Raw genomic sequence first — 20,640 nt, forward strand, 5'->3', positions numbered from 1 at the left:
TTATACATTGATATACACCTTATATGTTAGATTCTACACTGCTAGTATACACATATCCATACTATTAACCCACACACTCAGCAAGCCCCCTAATGGATTTAATCCTTACGTATCTAACCTTCACAATGCTTGGAATCCCATTTCTAACCCTTACCCTGCTAGCCACCAAATCCTCAATATCTACAAATATCAGCCCACACTCCTATCCCGCAGACTGCTATCCCGCACGCCACTAGCCTTGACACACAATGCCATGAGTTTCAAACTTCTAGTCCCAGTCTGCACACAGACCCTGAATCTATCCAGCTTTTCTGTATTCTATTTTTGTCCAGTCTATCCTCCTCCTCCCTACCCCTCTAACCACCTTTTTCAAACATTTAACCTTTACATACCACCAATTCTTCGGACCATAATCTATTCAGACCCACGTCTTTTCAGACTTTCCAACGTCCTTAAACTGCTCATTTCCAGAGCGGAGAACTTACCTGAAGGACATTTGGTACCTGGACCGGTCGAACTCGCTCGTTTCCCCTCCACTGTCGTTCTTAAATAGGCACCTGAATTTCTGTCTGAATTCGCGCTTGAATTTCTCCTGTTGAAAAGAAAAATGGAAAAACTCGTGTTTATTATCTATATTATTATTTAATGTGTCATAATAACGGGGATTAGGGGTTGTAATCTAATGATAATAATAATTGTTTAGGATTATTTTTACTACTTTTGTTTACATATTTGTTATATTAGAATATTTGTAAAATATTGCTAGTTAAAAGTACGGTTTTTCTGTAATGTTTTAAGTAACAAATAATACCATTTTTCACATACATACAACCATACATTCGACGTTGAATACCCCTAATAAATATTATATTAAATAATAGATTCAAATAGTGACCATTTACTAAATTTGATCTGGGGACAATAGAATCTAATGCATTTATAAATAACTTGAAATTGAGTGTATGCAATCAACTGCATTAACACAATCCTTTGAGATTAATTATAAAATGGCGTCGATATAATTAACATTATTATCTCCAATGCTAATATAAACTGTAAACGAATTATTTCAAATATTTAAAGAATAGAGAGAAAAAAAACAAATTTTTGTATAACGTCTACGGGAGGTTCCATCCATATTTCACTAAGCAAGTCTTGATTGGGTAAAAAATGCCATGTTTCTAATATTTTGCTTAAATATACGGTTAACGGTTGTTTGTACAAGTACATGTTCAAACCATAATTTCATTTGTCGAAAATATATTATTTTGTATCTATTCACAAGGTTGAAAATTATGCAGAGTCACAGTGAAGAAGTTCATGCATAGCTTGAATTTAATCACTTGTTTACATTTTAATAACAGATTCCTATTTGCACAGCATTCACATTTGTCACGTAAATCATTTTAACATTTACATTTATTTTGAGAGCCAAATAAAGGCTTCATTTAAAATTCTAAATAGTGAAGCAACATCATATATGACTTGTTGCTATATTGTTTAAAACGCAGCATTAAGTGAAGTAAAGGTTATAGTTTTGTGTGTGTGTACTCTCTTCTGTTTCCTAAGTTACAGGAATTGTCAGGGCCAAGTTGACTACAGTTGACCTTGACTACAGTTTTGAGTCGCTTGTTTCCTTCTGTAATGGGTCAATACTCGTACTGGTTGTTCTCATAACTGATCTTGCTAACTAATGCAGAAGTGACTTCTTAACAACCCAGTAACTCACCTGATTTTCTAATTTCCCTCAATCTATTTAAATCTGGTTTTGTATTGAGTGTGCGTGTCCATATGTGTGTGTGTTTGTGTGTGTGAGAAGGGGGTACATTTACATTCGAGATCAGGTGTGCGTCTCATGACTTGGAAATCATCTTCTCTATACGTGAAATTCCCAACTGTGCAACTCCCAAGTGAATATTGCAACGATATTTTTTACCCTGTTGTTACCTAGCCCGCTTAAGTCCCCGCCTGACTGCATTCTACGAGATCCTGTTGGAGAGCTAGAGTCCGTGAGTACTTTCAAGATCTCTGGGGCTTTGAGTTCTTTCAAGACCCTTCAGGAGGTGGAGTGGGGTTAGGTCTGGGTTTGAGTGTCTCCTAGGGAGCCGGTCAGCCGAGCGGACAGCACACTGGACTTGTGATCCTGTGGTCCTGGGTTCGATCCCAGGCGCCGGCGAGAAACAATAGGCAGAGTTTCTTTCACCCTATGCCCCTGTTACCTAGCAGTAAAAAAGGTACCTTGGTGTTAGTCAGCTGTCACGGGCTGCTTCCTGGGGGTGGAGGCCTGGTCGAGGACCGGGCCGCGGGGACACTAAAAAGCCCCGAAATCATCTCAAGATAACCTCAAGATAACGGTACATAACATCCCCAGGGACATCGTGTGTGTATATATATGCAGTCTCTACAGTTTTGGAAAATATGATAGACAACCCTTCATTGGAATCTGAATTTGAGCCAGACAAACGCACACACCAACAAATATAGATTGCATCAACTGAGATCCACTCCCACACCCACGTTATAGATGGCGTAGATGAAAGGGTTGCAGCAGCTGTTGCTCATCGCTAGCCAGTGACAACAGAACCAAATGATGTTGATGAACCGGTAGCTGAAACAAAATAGAGGATAAGTTATTATAACCATATTTCAAGCATCGGTCAAAATGGTCGCTATATGCCATAGTATACGAGGCTATATATGGTCGTCACATTTCAGTAATCGACAATTTTATAAACAAATTACCGATTTGCCTCATTAAGGTGACTTATATTCCGCGAAAGAGCATTATATCTCCAGAATAAGCACGCAAGAGAATTTTTCTCTGTCAGTACAAGATAAGGTAAAAATGTTCTAATATGTCGAATGTGGAAATTATAGACTTTTTCGTCATCGATAGTTGTACGCAAATAATCTGAGAGAGTGATGGGGTGAGGCAGAAGGTGGGTGAAAGTAAAGGAAGAGAGGATAATTAGGATGGAGGAGTGAGAGAGGGTAAGGAAATAACGTAAGTATAAGGAAATGTGAGAGACAGATCTTGATTGATTACTACAGAGTTTGAAAGAAGTAGACAGAGAGACAGGCACAGACATAGAGAAATAAGGAGATAGATAACGAGAGTGAGAGAGAGAGAGAGAGAGAGAGAGAGAGAGAGAGAGAGAGAGAGAGAGAGAGAGAGAGAGAGAGAGAGAGAGAGAGAGAGACAGAGAGAGAGAGAGAGACAGAGAGAGAGAGAGAGAGAGAGAGAGAGAGAGAGAGAGAGAGAGAGAGAGAGGGGGGGGGGAGAGACAGAGAGAGACAGAGAGACAGAGATACAGAGAGACAAAGAGACAGAGTGACAGAGAGACAGAGAATTCTTGTTATTATAACAAACAATATCCTATGCACAAATATATGAAAAAAGAATAGATGGCTGAATTCACAGTATTCCAATTGATGAACCCAAAACGTATAGCAGAACACCAAAGATAACATTAAACATTGAAAATACATAGCAATGAAAATTAAAAAAATAACATAAATCATTATTTCAAAGTTGATAAAAATTTACACTTTACAAATTAAAACCTAAAACATCTGATTTCATAATTTTAACATTGAAGTTGAAGTGGACACTTAAAAGGAATCAGTATAGTAATTTTGAGACATTAAACTACAAGACAAAAGGAATCAGTATAGTAATTTTGAGACATTAAACCACAAGACACATGACACATACGTGTTGATTGAGGGATAGATCTCCTGAAGGACGTGGTACGTCTGGAGAGGCGCCCAGCAGAAGGCGAAGAGGGCCACTACGATGAACAACATCTTGATTACCTGCCGTTGGAGATGAGGAAGTGGTTGGGCGAGTGACAGTGACTGAATAAGGGTGAGGATGAGTAGGGGTGGGGGGGATGAGTTGGGTGATTGGGCGTAGAGGGAGGGGTTTGGGGGGTGCGATTTGTTGTGTGTGGGTGGGGGGATGGGTTTGTGGGGTGAGGTTTGGTGTATAGTTAGTGTGTATGGGTAAGTTGGATATGTATTTTTGGGTTGATGAATATGTGTATATAGTTCCAGGTATGTGTAGATTGTCATATGTGTAGTTTTATATAAATATTCGCTACATGATTACAGAGGGATACACATCACTAAGTTTTGCAGAAATCAGACAACAGGATTTGTTAATATACTCTTTATTAATAATTATTATTGAAACAAATGCTAATGTCTGCGTATTCTGGGCAGAACATTTCACATTCACTGACTACAAAGGACGTGTGAAGGGAAGCAACCCCCCTTTACCCCCTTTTACTTGGGCATAGGGGCTAACCTCGACTCCTTTTGATACCATTCACCATTAATCCAGCAAAGCTTAATGAGGCTAGCCCCGAGCGTCTGGCTTCCAGCCTTTGATTGATACAAAGACGCTTTATTTTACAGCTAGATCTAAGAGACATAATATTATACAACAAAATAATTGAATTGTCATTTCATTGAAAGCGCTAAGTACTATTCCGTAAATTCTTAAGAATGATACCGTACATCATTTACGCATTCACTCATGCATTCGCTCATTCATGTTTTTGAGACCAATCGTCAAATTCTTAGTCATCGTTTGAGGTTAGAGTATGTGAATACTAATCAATAGGTTGTTTTCAAAATATATTGAAACTATTCATTCTTATAAATATGGTATTACAATTTTCACGTTTGATACTTTAAAATCGTATATTTGTGCATCTCAATCAAGGTCACTATATATAATTTGAGTGTATACGTAAAATGGTAAAGTTGGTTACTGTTGTTAATAAGCACTTGTAATATTTGAAGTATTAGTATTAATTAAATAACAAGTCCCCAAAAAGTTTTTTTTTCTGATATGCATTTACATGTTTCCAGATCGATATTTTTTACATTAAGTTTAAAGCTATGAATTTATTTAATTTATCTTTGTCCAAGTTACATTATTAGGTTCAACTGGTAACATAATTTATGAACCATAATATCCCATCTCTCCTCCCTTGACTTTCTCCCTTTCTCCCTTAATCTCTTACTCCCTCCCTCCCTATCTCCCTCTCCTGTGTAATCCGTCCACTATCTATCGAATCACTTCTACCAATCTCAAGCTCCGATTAAGAATTCCAGAGTTCGAGTACTTACTCTACTAACCTTTTTCTTGTTCCTAAGAACAATGGCGTCCCTTGCGTCCTCAGCATTTCCTGGAGTCCTTGAACCCCAAAGTTCCCACCCCATTCTGATGTAGGCGAAGGATATTATGCCTAGTGGGACGAAGAACTGGAGTCCAACCATGACGTGGGAGTAGGTCCACATCACCGTCGGGTCGATGCCTTCCTGTATCAAACACAGCTTGGGTTTAGTTCACTTTTTGATACAGAGAACATCTTTGCTTTGGAATATTTTTTAATGAAGCCAATTTTCTGTCATCCCTTGTGAGCTGTTGGTCTGTTCTTGCCTGTTAGCTTACTCATCATTATACATATTAATCATTCTCAATTCTCAGTGAATGGAGAATTTCTTGATAACAAAAAGCATTCATTCGTCTTTCTCTATTATCTCTTTACCTCTCTCTCTCTCTCTCTCTCTCTCTCTCTCTCTCTCTCTGTTTATATCATATATGTTTTACCCTCTCACTATATCCACCATCTCACCTTCCTCACTTCTCCCGACTCACCGCTAAGCAAACTGGTTTCTGTTCCTTGGTGAGCGAGTCCTTGATGTAGCGGACACGTAGAGCTATGGCGTTGGGAATGGCCAGCGTCGCACTGAACAGCCAGATAGAGGCGATCACCACCTGGGGGAAAAAGACGTGACTCTGAAGGCTGTCCTACTATGGGGTAAAAGAAAGGTTGGGAAAAGTTATTAGGTTCAACCGAATGGAGTTCTAGTTTCTCAAAGGGGGAAAATCTAATTTACTGAGCTGAGGCATCTGGGATGAGACACAAATAGAGATTTTGCCTTTGGGGGCTTCCCCCAAAGGCAAAATCCACATTTGCAGGGTTATGTTATTAATGCAAGTTGTGTACAAACCGCTAAGTGAAGGATTTCCCCAAGACATTTAAATACTCTCAATGGAGAGAAAAAAACTTTGTAGCAAATAAAGTTTTGTTTTGTAAATTCGGAGATTCAAAGGGAATTTTAAGCCATTTGGAAAAAAATCCTTTGCTATTAAAACTTCGATGAGCTGATAAATCTTTCAGCTTCAAGATGCATTCAAGTCAGGCTGAGATGTCTTGCAAGTCTTCATAAAGTGTGCAAGTCACTTCTCAGGCGTGCATTGATGTATAGCAGAGACCTTGAGAGCTGCCTGTGGCTGCTTGTGAGGTGTATTAACCAGCTTGAAAAGCATTTGCGCGATAATCGCAATGTCAAAACTTTTGCATTCACGATGATTTGGTTTCCTGGAACAAGTTTTTATAGGATAAATTATGAGCGTGTGTGTGTGTGTGTGTGTGTGTGTGTGTGTGTGTGTGTGTGTGTGTGTGTGTGTGTGTTGGGCCAACCTTAAAAGCCACAGGTCGTTAAAATCAATGATTCTCTATAAATATTTCTCTAGTCATCCCTACAACTAAATTTCATAACGTTTTCTGACTGCATTTACATTAAAGGAGTTTTATCGCATATAAATGGTTCAGTCATTCCAGTAGCCTTCATCTATGCCATCTTGTTTCATTCCTTTACTATACAAACATTCCTAGACTGTCAATTGCAAACTTTTCCAAACTGTAACTTTCAACATTTTTTAAGCTGGGACTTTCAAACACTGTCAAGCTGCAATTTTCACATTTTTCCACTGTCAATTTCAAACGTTCCACACTTTCAATAACAAACGTTTCACACTGTCAATTACAAACGTTTCACACTGTCAATTCTGCAAAGCATCTTATATCTTATATATTCCCATTATACCTTATTATTCTGCCTAATGAATATTAGTTATTTTGATTGATTATGTCTCTCTCTCTCTCTCTCTCTCTCTCTCTCTCTCTCTCTCTCTCTCTCTCTCTCTCACTCTCTATCTATCTATCTCACTCTCTATCTATCTATCTATCTCACTCTCTCTCCCACACACCATGCTACATCAGTCTCTTCACAAAACCACGCTCACACTGTTCCAACAATACTTCAATCCCATTCCATCGCCTCTCAATCCCTCCCCAAACATCCCTTCCCTCCCGCCTCTCGCCTCCTCCAGCGACCCCACAAGCACCTTCCTTGCCTTACCTTACTCCTGAACTTGGAGGGTCTGGCGGTGAGGGGAAAGACGATGGCCCTGTATCGATCAACAGCGATGGCGGTTAAGGTGAAGATAGACACGTTGACACTCACAGTTTGGAAGAAAGGGCAGAAGGCACACATGAACTCCGGAAGGTTCCAGCGCTGAAGAAGGGCCGCCTGGAACTGAAAGATGGACACATTATGAGGTAGGACCAAAGAGCCAAAGCTCAACCCCCGCAAGTACAAATAGGTGAGTGCATTATGAGGTACTGTCCAAGCAACAAACTAGAAAGTGATGAGACGAGGATGTTTCGGTCCGTTCTGGACCATTATCAAGTCGATTGTGTGAATATTGTGCGATTCAAGACCGAAACGTCGTCGTCTCTTGGTCAAACAAAATTTCAGCCATGTTATTGGGGCTCATCGATACATTATGAGGTAGTCTGTAAGATTGTGAGGTGATTGGGGATAATTAAGAGGTGGTTAAGAAGTGGAATGTATTTCTATGTGTATATGTATTCTGTGTTTGAATGGCATACGAGCTAGGTTCCTCCACAAGAGAATATTACCATGGAACAAACTAGGTTCCAGCATTCCAGCTAGTAACTAGTTCACGAAAGAACAACGTTTTGTGGTAAAAGCCCTAGTTGTGGGAGGATAGGGAAGGGCATATTTGGTATCAACATGAATACCTGGAATTGGAAGTAAATAGGCAGGTTCCAGTACTGAAAAGCATCCACATGGAACTGGAATGAGAATGATGGTTAACTGGTGAAATCTATATCTATAAAGCAAAATGTTTCTTTGTCCGTTTGTGAACTGTTCCGGGGATGGCAGAGATTGGGGCCAGGGAGGGTGTAGATGGTATAGCTGGGTGTAGAAGGTGTAGCTGTGAGACGGACACTGTATGCTGGCGTAAATGGGTAGCGTTTTTGGAGGATATGGATGAATTGAGAGGACATATTGAGGCAGTGTAGGTGGGAAAATATAGATGGGGTGAAGATATTTATCAGAGATGAAGACTGTGATTATATAAGATTGAGACAGAGTTGGGTGGGGGGGGGGAAGGATGAAGATGTGTTTGAAGAGAGATAAGGATAGTGTCTCTCTCCCCATGGAAGACTGGGGAAGATTCGGAGGTTGTGTCTGTAAGATCTAGGAACTGAAGAGACCAAGGGCAGTGCCTGGCACCCAATCTTGCTCAACACATACAAAAATTAAAAAAAAAGGAATGCGTGGAAAGAGTGAGAGTTTCCAGGTCTGCACTTGAGAGCTTGGACAATGACATACAACACTCAATTGATCGGAGCCCCAGCTTCCAGGCGTAAAGAAAGGCTGCAAGCATGTGGAATTGGAGAGACTGAGAGTTATTTTGGGAAATTGGGAGTTTCAGTGGTTTTGGTGGGAGTGTGTGTGTGTGTGTGTGTGTGTGTGTGTGTGTGTGTGTGTGTGTGTGTGTGTGTGTGTGTGCATGTGCATGTGAGTATGTCTGGATGTTTGTTTGAATGTGGTAGTGGAGGGTGGCTTTAGTGTGTGGGTCTCCCTCTCCCTTTCTCTCTCCCTCTCCCTCTCTCTCTCTCTCACTCTCCCTCTCCCTCTCCCTCTCCCTGCGCTCAAATTTCAAAACATCATATTTCCTGTCAGCCACCCGCCCACACTATCATTTCCTCCTTCCTCCTAATTTTCTGCTCCATCTCGTTCTCCCTTCGTCCCTCCCTTCCACATTCCATCCCACTCTTTCCATCCTCCCTCACTTCCTTCCCTCCTCTTCTTTTCCTTCTTCCTAATACAATTATAAAAATGCAATAATACAATCATTAGTGATTAGTATCATCAATCAGTATCATTAATACAATGATAAAAATACAGTTAAATCATAATCTGCAAAATTATATTGTTAGAGATAATGTTTTGTACAAAAACATTTAATTACTGTGCAAATAAAACTATTTTTGATTTGTGATATTTCCCTTAGAAAGTCTGAATATTTTGTTCCGTGTTTTATTTTTATGTGTGTTTTTGTGTTCTGGTTTATGCTTTTAATTCTCTGAGTGACATGCATTTTTATTCAATAAATCGCCGATTCATCTTTATTTAACGATTCCTCTTTGGTGTGTTAAATATTAATTTCACCAATTCACAACTGAATCACTCATTGTGTATTCACAAGGTACTCCAATACTCATGTTTTATTCATTCCAGATGAGTTCGAGGTTCAGTTTGTTCATTCACGCTCAAAACTACTACCAGATTAATGTCAGACTCATCACAGAAACAAAACAAATAAATCAAATGGAAAAACATTAAAAATGGGCAAAAAAAAAATTGCCAGAAAACATAAGACAATATCAGAAACAGGAAACAAAAGTGCGTAAATTAAACATAGAAGAGAAAAATAGAGAAAGGAGACAGAGGGAGAAACTCGAAGAGAGAAGGGGTAAATAAACTGAAAAAAAGAGAATGTAATAAGAAAGAATGGAACGAGAATGATATAAAAATCTAAACTTTCAACAGACATTATAAATAATGTCGTAAAGCTATTATGAAGACACGGAAGGAAATGGGGACAATACAAGAGAGAGGTAGAGTGAAGCTACCTCTACAAGGGAGGTTACTCTACAAGAGGTAAAGTAACTATACTAGAGATAGAGTGACTCTACAAGAGGTAGAGTGACTGTCCAAGAGGTAAAGTAACTATTCAAGAGTGTACAAGAGGTAGAGTGACTGTACAAGAAGTAGATTGATTGTACAAGAGGTAGAGTGACTCTAGCCACCTTAGAGACAGCTATCTCTCAACCGTCAGGTCCTTCAACATAAGTTCTTTCAAGCTTCACTTTATAAGCTCTCTATCAAGCTCCAATTTATACAAAATAAACAGCTTTTTAACAAAGGGAAAAAAACTTCAAGTGTGTCTGAACTCAAACCACCAAAAGGGAAAGTTGCCGACAGAAGCCAAACTTCAGAGAAACCAAAAGAAACCCAGTGAAAGGCTCCCAAAACTTTCTCGGGATAAAGAGTATCTAAGAGTCGGGCAAGCCACACTTCTTGAAGCGATAAGATGCTGCCGGCAAGACTTGGAAGAAATGTTTCACCAGCAGTTAAACGGCGCAGTTAGTTGACCATACTGAACCTTAACCAGCTACAAAGTCATGGAGGGAGGATGGAAAATATCGCGTATGGTGATTGGTTCACAGAATGAAATCGCAGAGAGCAAAATGCAGGTTTACCAGGATTAGAAAGCCATTGAGCCGGCGAGTATTTAACGATACAGACAGCTGTATCAAGCATCCTGAAACAGGAAGCACCACCAGCAGCAACCATACGCTGGTAAGATAGCTATCCGGAGAGACTTCTAAGCCTGTGTGGCGATATAGCATGAAGGACAATTTCGTTAAGCCAGATTGAAGGATTCGCATCAGTTTGCTATAAGCTGCTTTACATATATGAACATATTCCTCGCCAGCGCTGGTAGACACAGAGACAGCGGGGGACTAGAATATCCTTCCTAACACCAAACACCAGACATAAATCTAACAATAGAGGTCTACACTGACCATACATCCTACACCAGAGGTCTACACTAAGCATACACCCTACACCAGAGGTCTACACTGACCATACACCCTACACTAGAGGTCTACACTGACCATACACCCTACACTAGAGGTCTACACTGACCATACACCATACACCAGAGGTCTACACTGACCATACACCCTACACCAGAGGTCTACACTAACCATACACCCTACACCAGAGGTCTACATTCATTATACACCCTACATCAGAGATCTACACTGCCCATACACCAAAGACACACACAAGTGGGGCAACTTGAGCAGCCTTCACATTCAGGAACCACACAAATCATGAATTCTCCACCACACAAGCACCCAGAAACAGGAAACAGCAAGGAAAGGGACTGAAATGAGAACATAAATGAGAGAAGTACGAGGAAGAGAAGGAGGAGGAAGAGTACGAGGAAGAAAAGGAAGAGGAAAAAGTACAAAAAAATGGAGCAGGAGGATAAAGAGCAGAAGTAGACAGAAGGAAAAAGACAAGATGTTGTATCCAATGCAAATGAACTCGTCCCAGAGGAGAATGAAGACACATCTTATTCCTTCAAGAAGGCAACCATTAGAGCAAGACTTCCATCTGTTGCTCACCGTCACTCATCCTGGTGAGAACAAACAAATGAAGGAAGGAGAGAGACTGGGGATAAAAGGAGAGATGGAGAGGGAGATGAGGTGAGGGAAACTTGAAATGAAAGGAGGTATAGATGGACAGAAGAAGTGAGGGAAATTAGGTGAGATTAGAAGGAAATGGTGAGAGGGAGAGAAATGGAAGGAGGGGGGGATCAGGGGAGGGAGAGAAGGAGGGAAGGAGAGAAAGAGAGAGAGAGAGAGAAAGAGGGGAAGAGGGAAGGGTGAAGAGGAGCGTGGGAAGGTGGTGAAAAACGTGCAAGCGTCATCAGTCACTAAAGTCTCAAATTAACTCCCATGAAACGACGGAGAACATTGACCTCCTCTTCACCTGATGGAGAAAAAGTTTCATTATTTTGTCGCTTTCATGGGAACAGAAGTACAGAAACTGTTGAAAGCAGAGATGGCAATAAAGTTCAAAGCAAGACAAATAGCTGAAGAAGAGAGACATTAAAAAACAAAATGAAATGGAAGAATTTAAAACGAAAAAAAAGGGGGTAACGAGAAGTGATAAAGAAGGTATTTAACTAATGAGTAGAAAATTCAAAGAGAAGCAGAAAGAATACAGATAAGAGAAGAAAAGATAACGAAGAGAATGAGAGGATTCCACACACGTGTTCACAGATACCTCATAAAATTCTTGAAGTCCTTTTGTTGAGAGTTTCATGAACGTCTGAGAAAACCTCGTTGACAATTGTCCTGCGTCTCGTCTCGTCAAATTGGTGGACTTAAGAGCCGTGGGAAGGTAGGAGAACCGAACTGGACTCTTGACCCTTCACAGAAACCGGAAAGGGGGTTTTCTAAACAAGACAGTGATAATGGAAATAGGTTTAAGAGAACTCCAAGACATGAACATTTAACCAAGAGGAATTGAAGCCACGAGAAATGGAAGCAAGAGAGCTGGAAGCAAGAGAACTGGAAGCATTAGAACTGGAAGCAAGAGAACTGGAAGCATTAGAACTGGAAGTAAGAGAACTGGAAGCATCAGAACTGGAAGCATCAGAACTGGAAGCAAGAGAACTGGAAGCACCAGAACTAGAAGCAAGAGAATTGGAAGCAAGAGAACTGGAAGCACCAGAACTAGAAGCAAGAGAACTGGAAGCAAGAGAATTGGAAGTAAGAGAACTGGAAGCACCAGAACTGGAAGCAAGAGAACTGGAAGCACCAGAACTAGAAGCAAGAGAATTGGAAGCAAGAGAACTGGAAGCACCAGAACTGGAAGCAAGAGAACTGGAAGCACCAGAACTGGAAGCAAGAGAACTGGAAGCAAGAGAACTGGAAGCACCAGAACTGGAAGCAAGAGAACTGGAAGCACCAGAACTGGAAGCATCAGAACTGGAAGCAAGAGAACTGGAAGTAAGAGAACTGGAAGCTCAGAAATGGAAGCAAGAGAACTGGAAGCATCAGAACTGGAAGCAAGAGAATTGGAAGTAAGAGAACTGGAAGCTCAGAAATGGAAGCAAGAGAACTGGAAGCATCAGAACTGGAAGCAAGAGAACTGGAAGCAAGAGAATTGGAAGTAAGAGAACTGGAAGCATCAGAACTGGAAGCAAGAGAACTGGAAGCAAGAGAATTGGAAGTAAGAACTGGAAGCATCAGAACTGGAAGCAAGAGAACTGGAAGCACCAGAACTGGAAGCAAGAGAACTGGAAGCACCAGAACTGGAAGCAAGAGAACTGGAAGCACCAGAACTGGAAGCAAGAGAACTGGAAGCACGAAAGGGAGGAAGACAACAGAATCAACACCTCGAGCCCAAACAAAACCATATGTAACCACAACGAACAAAATCACACTTAAAAACCTTCACTTAAACTGGAGCCACAACCATCACTTGGAGCCAAATCAGCTTGAGCCAAAATCTCACAGAGCCAATCAGCTTGAGCCAAAATCTCACAGAGCCAATCAGCTTGAGTCAAAATCTCACAGAGCCAAATCAGCTTGAGCCAAAATCTCACAGAGCCAAAATAGCTCTCGCTGCTGGAGTGGAAGGAATCGCTAAATTCAGAACTGAAACCAACACCTGAAGTCACGAGTACTCTATTGTAAACAACGGAGATGTCAGATATATGTATAACCTACGCTTGAAACAATTCCATTAACCCCCACGATACCCGATAACCTGTTTGGCCTTAATTAGCCATCCCATCATCAAAACAAAAGGCTGTCAGGTACACAGCATGCAAGGCAAACACTGATTTACTAAACTCTACATAAGTCAATATTTGACTTATGTAGTTATGTTCGAAGATATGTTTCGAATCGAGTTTGGTTTACTTTCAGTCTACAGTGTAAAATCTCCCTATCACCATAACCAAAACACCTGACCTATCCTGGACCTAACCTAATCTATCCTAAACCTAACCAAACCTATCCTAGACCTAAACAAACCTATCCTAATCCTAACTATGCATATACACATAATATATATAATAATAGTAATTTGCATTCCAGAAAAATGTTTGTTATTATGGAAAACTAAACCTGTCAGTTGGTTCTCTGTTATATAAATATTTACTTAATGAAAGTAAATTAGTCAATATTTGATTTATAGCTTGGGCTGGAAGATAGGGTTGAAATTAACAACCTTTTTTTCAACAGTATTTATTCCCGTCTGTTTTATATATAAACTTTTCCTATTTATTTCCATTCTTTGATGTATGTGTTGATATATTTAACACCCTATTGTTATCCCACCAATTATACCCATTTATCTACATATGTGCACGACAATCATATACCCCCTTTGCTCTTCCCCCTTTGTGGAGAAGGAAATTTAGGGTTCCTAAAGCGCTTTTCGTTAGGAAGATTTCCAGTTTCAGGGGATTAAGTTTGTCGTTTGTCATTTATTGCCTTAACCTCCTTCCCTCATCACAATCGACTTGAGAATGGTCCAGGACGGACCGAAACGTCGTCGTCCCTTCACTTTCTAGTGTGTGGTCTGGTCAACATATTTCAGCCACGTTATTGTGACTCCTCGTCTGTATGAGTTTGTCGTCCTTTGAATATTTTATCAATATTATCCGTCCATTCCATAGTGTGGAAACCTAAACTGAACTGCATAACTTAAATTGGAACCTAACAAGATAAGATAAAGCGAAGAAGCGCAATAGATGTTTTTCAACTATCTTTTGTTAGGAATCCTAATATATTTTTTTCTTTAAATATATAAATTTTGACATGTTTTATTGCTTTAAGATCCTTGCTAATCATGACACCATTCCATTCGCATTCAGATTAAGTATTTTCAATATTGTGCAGCTAATATCCGCCAACTGTTGTAATTGGGCTTGAAAACTTTGTATTTGACAGGATTAAACTGTATTTTACAAGTAAATTTAAATCATCTTCGTAGCACTTCTTAAGTTTTTCCTGAATTTTTGTATCTGGCCTTTTTCGTGCCGTCGACTGGATCAATACAAACCTCAGACGGATGGTCTTCTTAAGTGCAAAATAGCGTTGGTAATAACGAGGAAATATAGATTATTTTATGGATGACGGTGAGTTTAAGATGAAACACATTGCCAAAACGCTTTTAACCCTGGTCTCAAGACAGCGTTATCAAAGCCAGCCGGAGGTGCTTCCTTCACCTTTGCTTGCCTCTCTCCTCCGTCTTCCCTTCCGCCTCCGTCTCCTCCTCCGCCTGCGTTTCCGTCTTCCTCTTCCCCATTTAATCCTGTTTCAAGGAATCTGGTGCAGATATTTTTTTATAGCAGACAATTAGATGGTACGAAGCGCGGTGGTAGGGACTTTCCTCTCCCCTACACTGTGCTATGGGTTGCAATAGGGGTACCTACTCCCTCTCCTTGCACCAAGCCGAGGCTTGTGGTGGGGGCCACTTACCCATTCATCCCCCCCACAGTGACGACTCCTCCGAGAGAGGAGACCTATTCTCACTACACAATGATTACATAGCGGCCTCTCCTCCACACCCCCCCCCCCCCCCCACGCTGGCAGAGGGTCCAAAGGATCTATTGACAGCTGCGTCGACTTGCTTGTCTGTTGAGACAGCACAACACCAGCTGCCTGTCCGCGTGTTGCTACATTGACAGCCTGTCAAGGTAAGGGAGTGCAGAAGAGACTCCCTTGAGATGCTGGGCTCCTGTTGTCGTTCTCCCTAGAGGCGGCAGCGTCCAGGTCACCCCACACACGCTGTCAGTCTCCTTCACATTTTGGTTGAGTTTGCTGTTACAATGGCTGTCTCACCTAAATCAATAATCCTCCAAGGAGAGCGTCCCATCCTCTCGCCCAACCTGTTGGCACTGTGGCGCACTGTGCCGTCAGCACCTCCTCCTCCTCCCCCGCTGTCGTAATCACGTTGAAGCAGAGGTATTGGATGATGGAATTGTCCACATAACAGCCTGGGCGAACCACTCCACTCGGCACTAATTTACAGTGAGGGGGGGTTAGGAGATGGAACAAGCTACTTCAAGGGCTCCTTGAAGGCTGACCATACCCCCATCCCCCCACCCCTCACCCCCTCCATCCTTCCACTGTGCATCTGAATTTAACCCAATAATCTTGGTGCTTGGCGTTCATGCCTTCTTGCAGCAGGAACAACGTAATTGAACGAGGCAAGGAGGTATGAGCTTTTTCTCGAGAAAATTTCTAGCTTCGAGTAAAACCACTCTCGAGGGAGAGTTGGACTCTCGGAGGAAAGTTGGACTCTCCTCCATACCAAGAAATAAGTTAAACAAGACTTTCCCCAAGAAACATGAAAATCAGAAAGGGGTCAGAATCCGTGGTGACCAATAATCAAAATGATTGAACTGAGGCAAATCATAAATAATGCGATTGGCGACGGTCTTGTCAAAAATGAAGCAGCCTCGACCCAGTCAAGGAGGCGATATCCACTCACCTCATCAAAGGGATGAAAGAATAAGACGGGCTGACCTCCCCCGACTCCATTTCTCCTGCCTTCTTGATTCAGTTTTCAAACACGACCCGCCCCCATCTCTGCTGAATTCTCTTCAGACGCCCTTCTCTGCTGACGACTTTTCTCACACTTGAGATGATTTCACTGCCTCAGTCGTGAGCGTGTGTGTTTTGTACTCACAAATTTGTGCCTGCAGGATCAAGCATTAGCTCTTGGACCCCAACTTTCTATCCGTCGGTTGTTTAATGCAATGACTCTTGACCTATTCCCATATAAAATGTACTTTTTTTTTAAATGTCAATGGAGTTTGCTTCTACAACCTGCATGTTTTGTTCAGGTCATTTTCTTATTATTCTTACCCTAAATGACAACTTTCTAATATCTATATGACTTCTGATTCTCAACCTTCTATTCCTGTTCCCTTGTTTTGTTGGCATTCTTTGTAAACATTTCCTCTATTTCCAATGTGTCAGTCCCCTAAGTAGTTTTTTAAATGTGTGTGTGTTGTGTGTATGTGTGTGTGCGTGTGTGTGGGTGTATTCTGTCTGTATTCACCCACCTGTATTCACGTAGCTGCACTCATTTGCACTCACCTAACCGTATTCCTTAGCTGTACTCACCGATTTGTATTGTACTAACCTAGCGTGATTCACCTACTTGTACTCACCTGCTTGTACTTGTAGTCACCTGGTTGAACTTACCTATCTACGTAGGCGGGGGATGCAGGTACCTGAATGTGCTTCTGAATGCATATATCCCAGCTTACACCATATTGCATGTAATAACAACAGTGCACATTTTTCCCACATTTTACGCTTCGATTCAACATTCTTTTAATGCATTTTGCTAGGCAGTTCACCTTTATTTTTCTCGGTTTTTATTTTATTTTTTTTTACAAATTAAATTAAAACATTACCTAGTATTAAAATTTATTCATAAAATTGAAGCATTAAAAAATGTTCTATGGATCTGTATGTCTCAACTAATTTATATATATATATATATATATATATATATATATATACATTTGTTTAACAAATTAACTAATTGTTTTGTTATAAACTTTAGTATTTGTCTTGTTATCAGTCAATTCACTCAGTTATTCATTCATCCATGTTATTCACACACATTCAAACATTTATCAGTATTTTCATATATTAATAAACTACTCTTTTATACATCAATACATTCAACCATTTTTCCAGGCATCTACCCCCCTCTATACATACATTCATTCACCTACCCACTCACGGCACCAAGCCATCCCTTTATCTATCCAGGCGCCCGCCCACCAACTCCTCACTCGCAACCATCCGTGAACTCACTTGAAATGGGATAGCGAAGAGCCCAATGATGATATCAGCCAGGGCAAGGTTGGCGATGAAGTAGTTGGTGACTGAGTGCATCTTGCGAGAGGTGGCGACGATCCACATCACCAGAGCGTTGCCTATCACCGCTACGAGGGAGATGGAGCCGTAGAAGATCGACAGGAGGACTACGATACCTGTCGGAACGTCGTATAGAGCAGTGTCGGTGGTGTTGGCGCCTGTGTGGTCGACGCGCTCCGTCGAGTCTATGAGGAAGGTGAAGTTGGTGAGGTTGATGTAATTCCAGTCGATGTCTGGGTATCTGAGCGAGAGGTTTTGAAGGAATTCGGTATATGGGTAGTCGTCGTAGGTGAGAGTCATTGTGATTGTGGTAGCTGGTGATATAGAAATATTCTCACATTTCCTCAAAACCACATATGGGGACTGTAATCTCTGTTTCTCATCTTTCTTCAGCACGTGTAATCCATTTCTTGGTGATTGTTCATGTCTTCATTTCGTGATATTAACTAATACTTGCCCGCTGGGATTACCTAACCTTTAAACCTTATATGTAAATACTAGACTGATCCTGTCAGGATTTCAATCCCAATTTGGGTATTTGCTCATCTATGATATATAACAAGAATATCGTAATGTTTAATCACAAACCAGTCAACTGTGATTTATGAATCTTCTCGTTCACAAACTTTGTTGCGATGTTGGGTATTCAAAATATTTAATGATAATATGAGAAAAGTGTTCAGATAATTATGATTAATTTTTTTAATTATATATGGAATTTGTTCCTCATTTCAGCAGTCATGGTTCAGTATAATGTGTGTTTTTCTTCACTTATGATATGTACAAGTTTTGTATTAATTGATATTTGAAGTTGAAGTTTGAAGTTTCACACCTCACATTGAAGTTTCTTTCAATCATTAACTTCGCACAACGGAAATTTTCCTTCGTTTTGCAACTTTTCACTTATTTTACCTTTTAGTTCTTGTTTAACAAATTGTTTAATGCTATTGAATATGACCATGAGAAGAGTTGAAAGAAATTGTTCTTATCACTGAATGCTGAACACGACTTCCGGAACTATTGAGGGAGAAGAACAGCCGATTTATTACCGAACGATGAACATAACTTTCTGAACAATTGATGTATAAAAGTCTTGTCATCAATGAATGCTGAATGCAGCCACCATTGTTGATCTTTACGAAAAGTTCTTTTTAACAAACGAACGTTTATGGCCACACGAGGCTGCATCCGCATGGCATTGTGATCCTCTGATATCATTGTGATATGTCTGTGATATCATGTCTGTGATATCATTGTGATATCATGTCTGTGATATCATTGTGATATCATGTCTGTGATATCATTGTGGTATTGTGATCCTCACTATTCCAATCGAATTTTCTTTTACCACAGTTTTGCTAAGCTTAAATTACAACTTTCAGGATTATGTCTATGGTTTGGCTGTCTTCACTCTCATCTTAAGAGGATGCGAAACAATGGTTGGTTGTATTTTATTAGATTAAATGCACGAAATATGTTACTGAGAGAGGTCAGAGACGTGAAATACACATGTCAGGATCGTATTTTAGACGTGATCTAAACGTAAAAGAAACGTGCAAGAATCGTGTCTCAAACGTGTAAACAAACGATTGTCACATCATGTTACTAAACTTCGACTAAATTTTACAATAAAATTTTGGACAAATAAACATTTTCTACAATAACAATATTTAAAATGAAAGCGTTTCTGTCTACCAGAGTGTCTCAGTTATTTCTGTATTATAAAAATCAGATTTATATATATATATTTTATAAGCAAGGATATTCACAGTTCTGTGTAACTTTCCTTAGGTCTATGTAGATATAATAAAAATTATACGTATCTATTTTTCTCGCTGTTTATCGCTAAATCAAGACTAAACGCGAAACGTAACTTTTAACTTGTTTTCATTTGTTGCAGAAATTAGCCTTGAATATTGCAAAACAAATATGTTGAATTAACACTTTAATTAATAATAAAGTGAAAACCTTGACTTGGACGAATTTTCTCCTCACATTATTATCGCGATGAAAAGAGTATTAAAGATTCTGAAACTCATTTCAGAGAGCGCTGATCCAAGATCAAGAGGCTTCCTTTCAAGCTCTCATGACCTAGAAAAATCTTGTCAAAAAACACTTTCTTAATTCATGGAATTTCAGAGATTGAAAACCACTCCTTGTAGAATTAGATCCTCCCTTCAGGTCAGGAAAGAGATCCCCTCCGCGGCTCTCCCAGGAGTGCTATAATGACTCCTTATACATTATGAATGATGTCCCCCAAGGGCCATGACAGGCCTTGGGGGGGATGTCATGAAGATGATGAAGATCTTCACGGGAATAAAGATGATGCTGGGACGTAACCATCGACCTGCAAAGAAAAACAAAGTTATGAGACATTTTCAAGATGTTTGAAATAGATATAGAAAGCTAAATATAGTTAAACAGACTGTCAAACAGAGAGACAGACAGAAAACCATCAACAGAGAGAAAGAAAGAGAGAGAGAGAGAGAGAGAGAGAGAGAGAGAGAGAGAGAGAGAGAGAGAGAGAGAGAGAGAGAGAGAGAGAGAGAGAGAGAGAGAGAGAGAGAGACCATCGTCACGACCCTTGTGCATATATTCAGAGAGTAAACGCAAACCCAAAGGTTCCTAGCGATAAAAAGTACCCATCTTAACCTCCACTTCGTAATTATAAAGTAACACAATTAGCTTCATAGATAACTTACTGTTGTCCAAGAGACTGAAGCGTGAAGAGTAAGACATCAAGTCAATGTAGAAACACACAACATTGGACATGCCTCGAATATATTGAGAAGACGTCTTACACATCATTTGCAAGACGGAGATATTAAGCAACATCATTCTCAATATAACACCATCCTGAATCGCCAAGACATAGTGAAGGATGCGACAGTAATAGTGATTATAGGACAGTAATCACACACACTGACGATCGTGCGTGAGCCGGTCGGCCGAGCGGACAGCA

At 40.3% G+C, this 20,640-nt stretch overlaps 1 protein-coding gene across 4 annotated transcripts in view; it reads right to left on the bottom strand.

The window, feature by feature from the left end:
- Positions 1 to 20,640, bottom strand: part of LOC123751167 (substance-K receptor) — a 118,887-nt gene that overhangs the window by 9,846 nt on the left and 88,401 nt on the right. For 3 of the 4 annotated variants that reach the window (XM_069324949.1, XM_069324951.1, XM_069324948.1), the window contains 7 exons: positions 17,616 to 20,025; positions 7,222 to 7,398; positions 5,672 to 5,791; positions 5,140 to 5,331; positions 3,716 to 3,816; positions 2,518 to 2,608; positions 486 to 592 (listed from right to left, as the gene is read on the bottom strand). In XM_069324949.1, the coding sequence (XP_069181050.1) occupies positions 486 to 592; positions 2,518 to 2,608; positions 3,716 to 3,816; positions 5,140 to 5,331; positions 5,672 to 5,791; positions 7,222 to 7,398; positions 17,616 to 17,978 (1,151 nt within the window). In that variant the 5' untranslated portion in view covers positions 17,979 to 20,025. The remainder of the gene's footprint in view (positions 1 to 485; positions 593 to 2,517; positions 2,609 to 3,715; positions 3,817 to 5,139; positions 5,332 to 5,671; positions 5,792 to 7,221; positions 7,399 to 17,615; positions 20,026 to 20,640) is intronic. The other variant, XM_069324950.1, reaches the window with a different exon arrangement.

This window comes from Procambarus clarkii, chromosome 15, assembly GCF_040958095.1.
Source record: "Procambarus clarkii isolate CNS0578487 chromosome 15, FALCON_Pclarkii_2.0, whole genome shotgun sequence".
Taxonomy (NCBI): domain Eukaryota; kingdom Metazoa; phylum Arthropoda; class Malacostraca; order Decapoda; family Cambaridae; genus Procambarus; species Procambarus clarkii.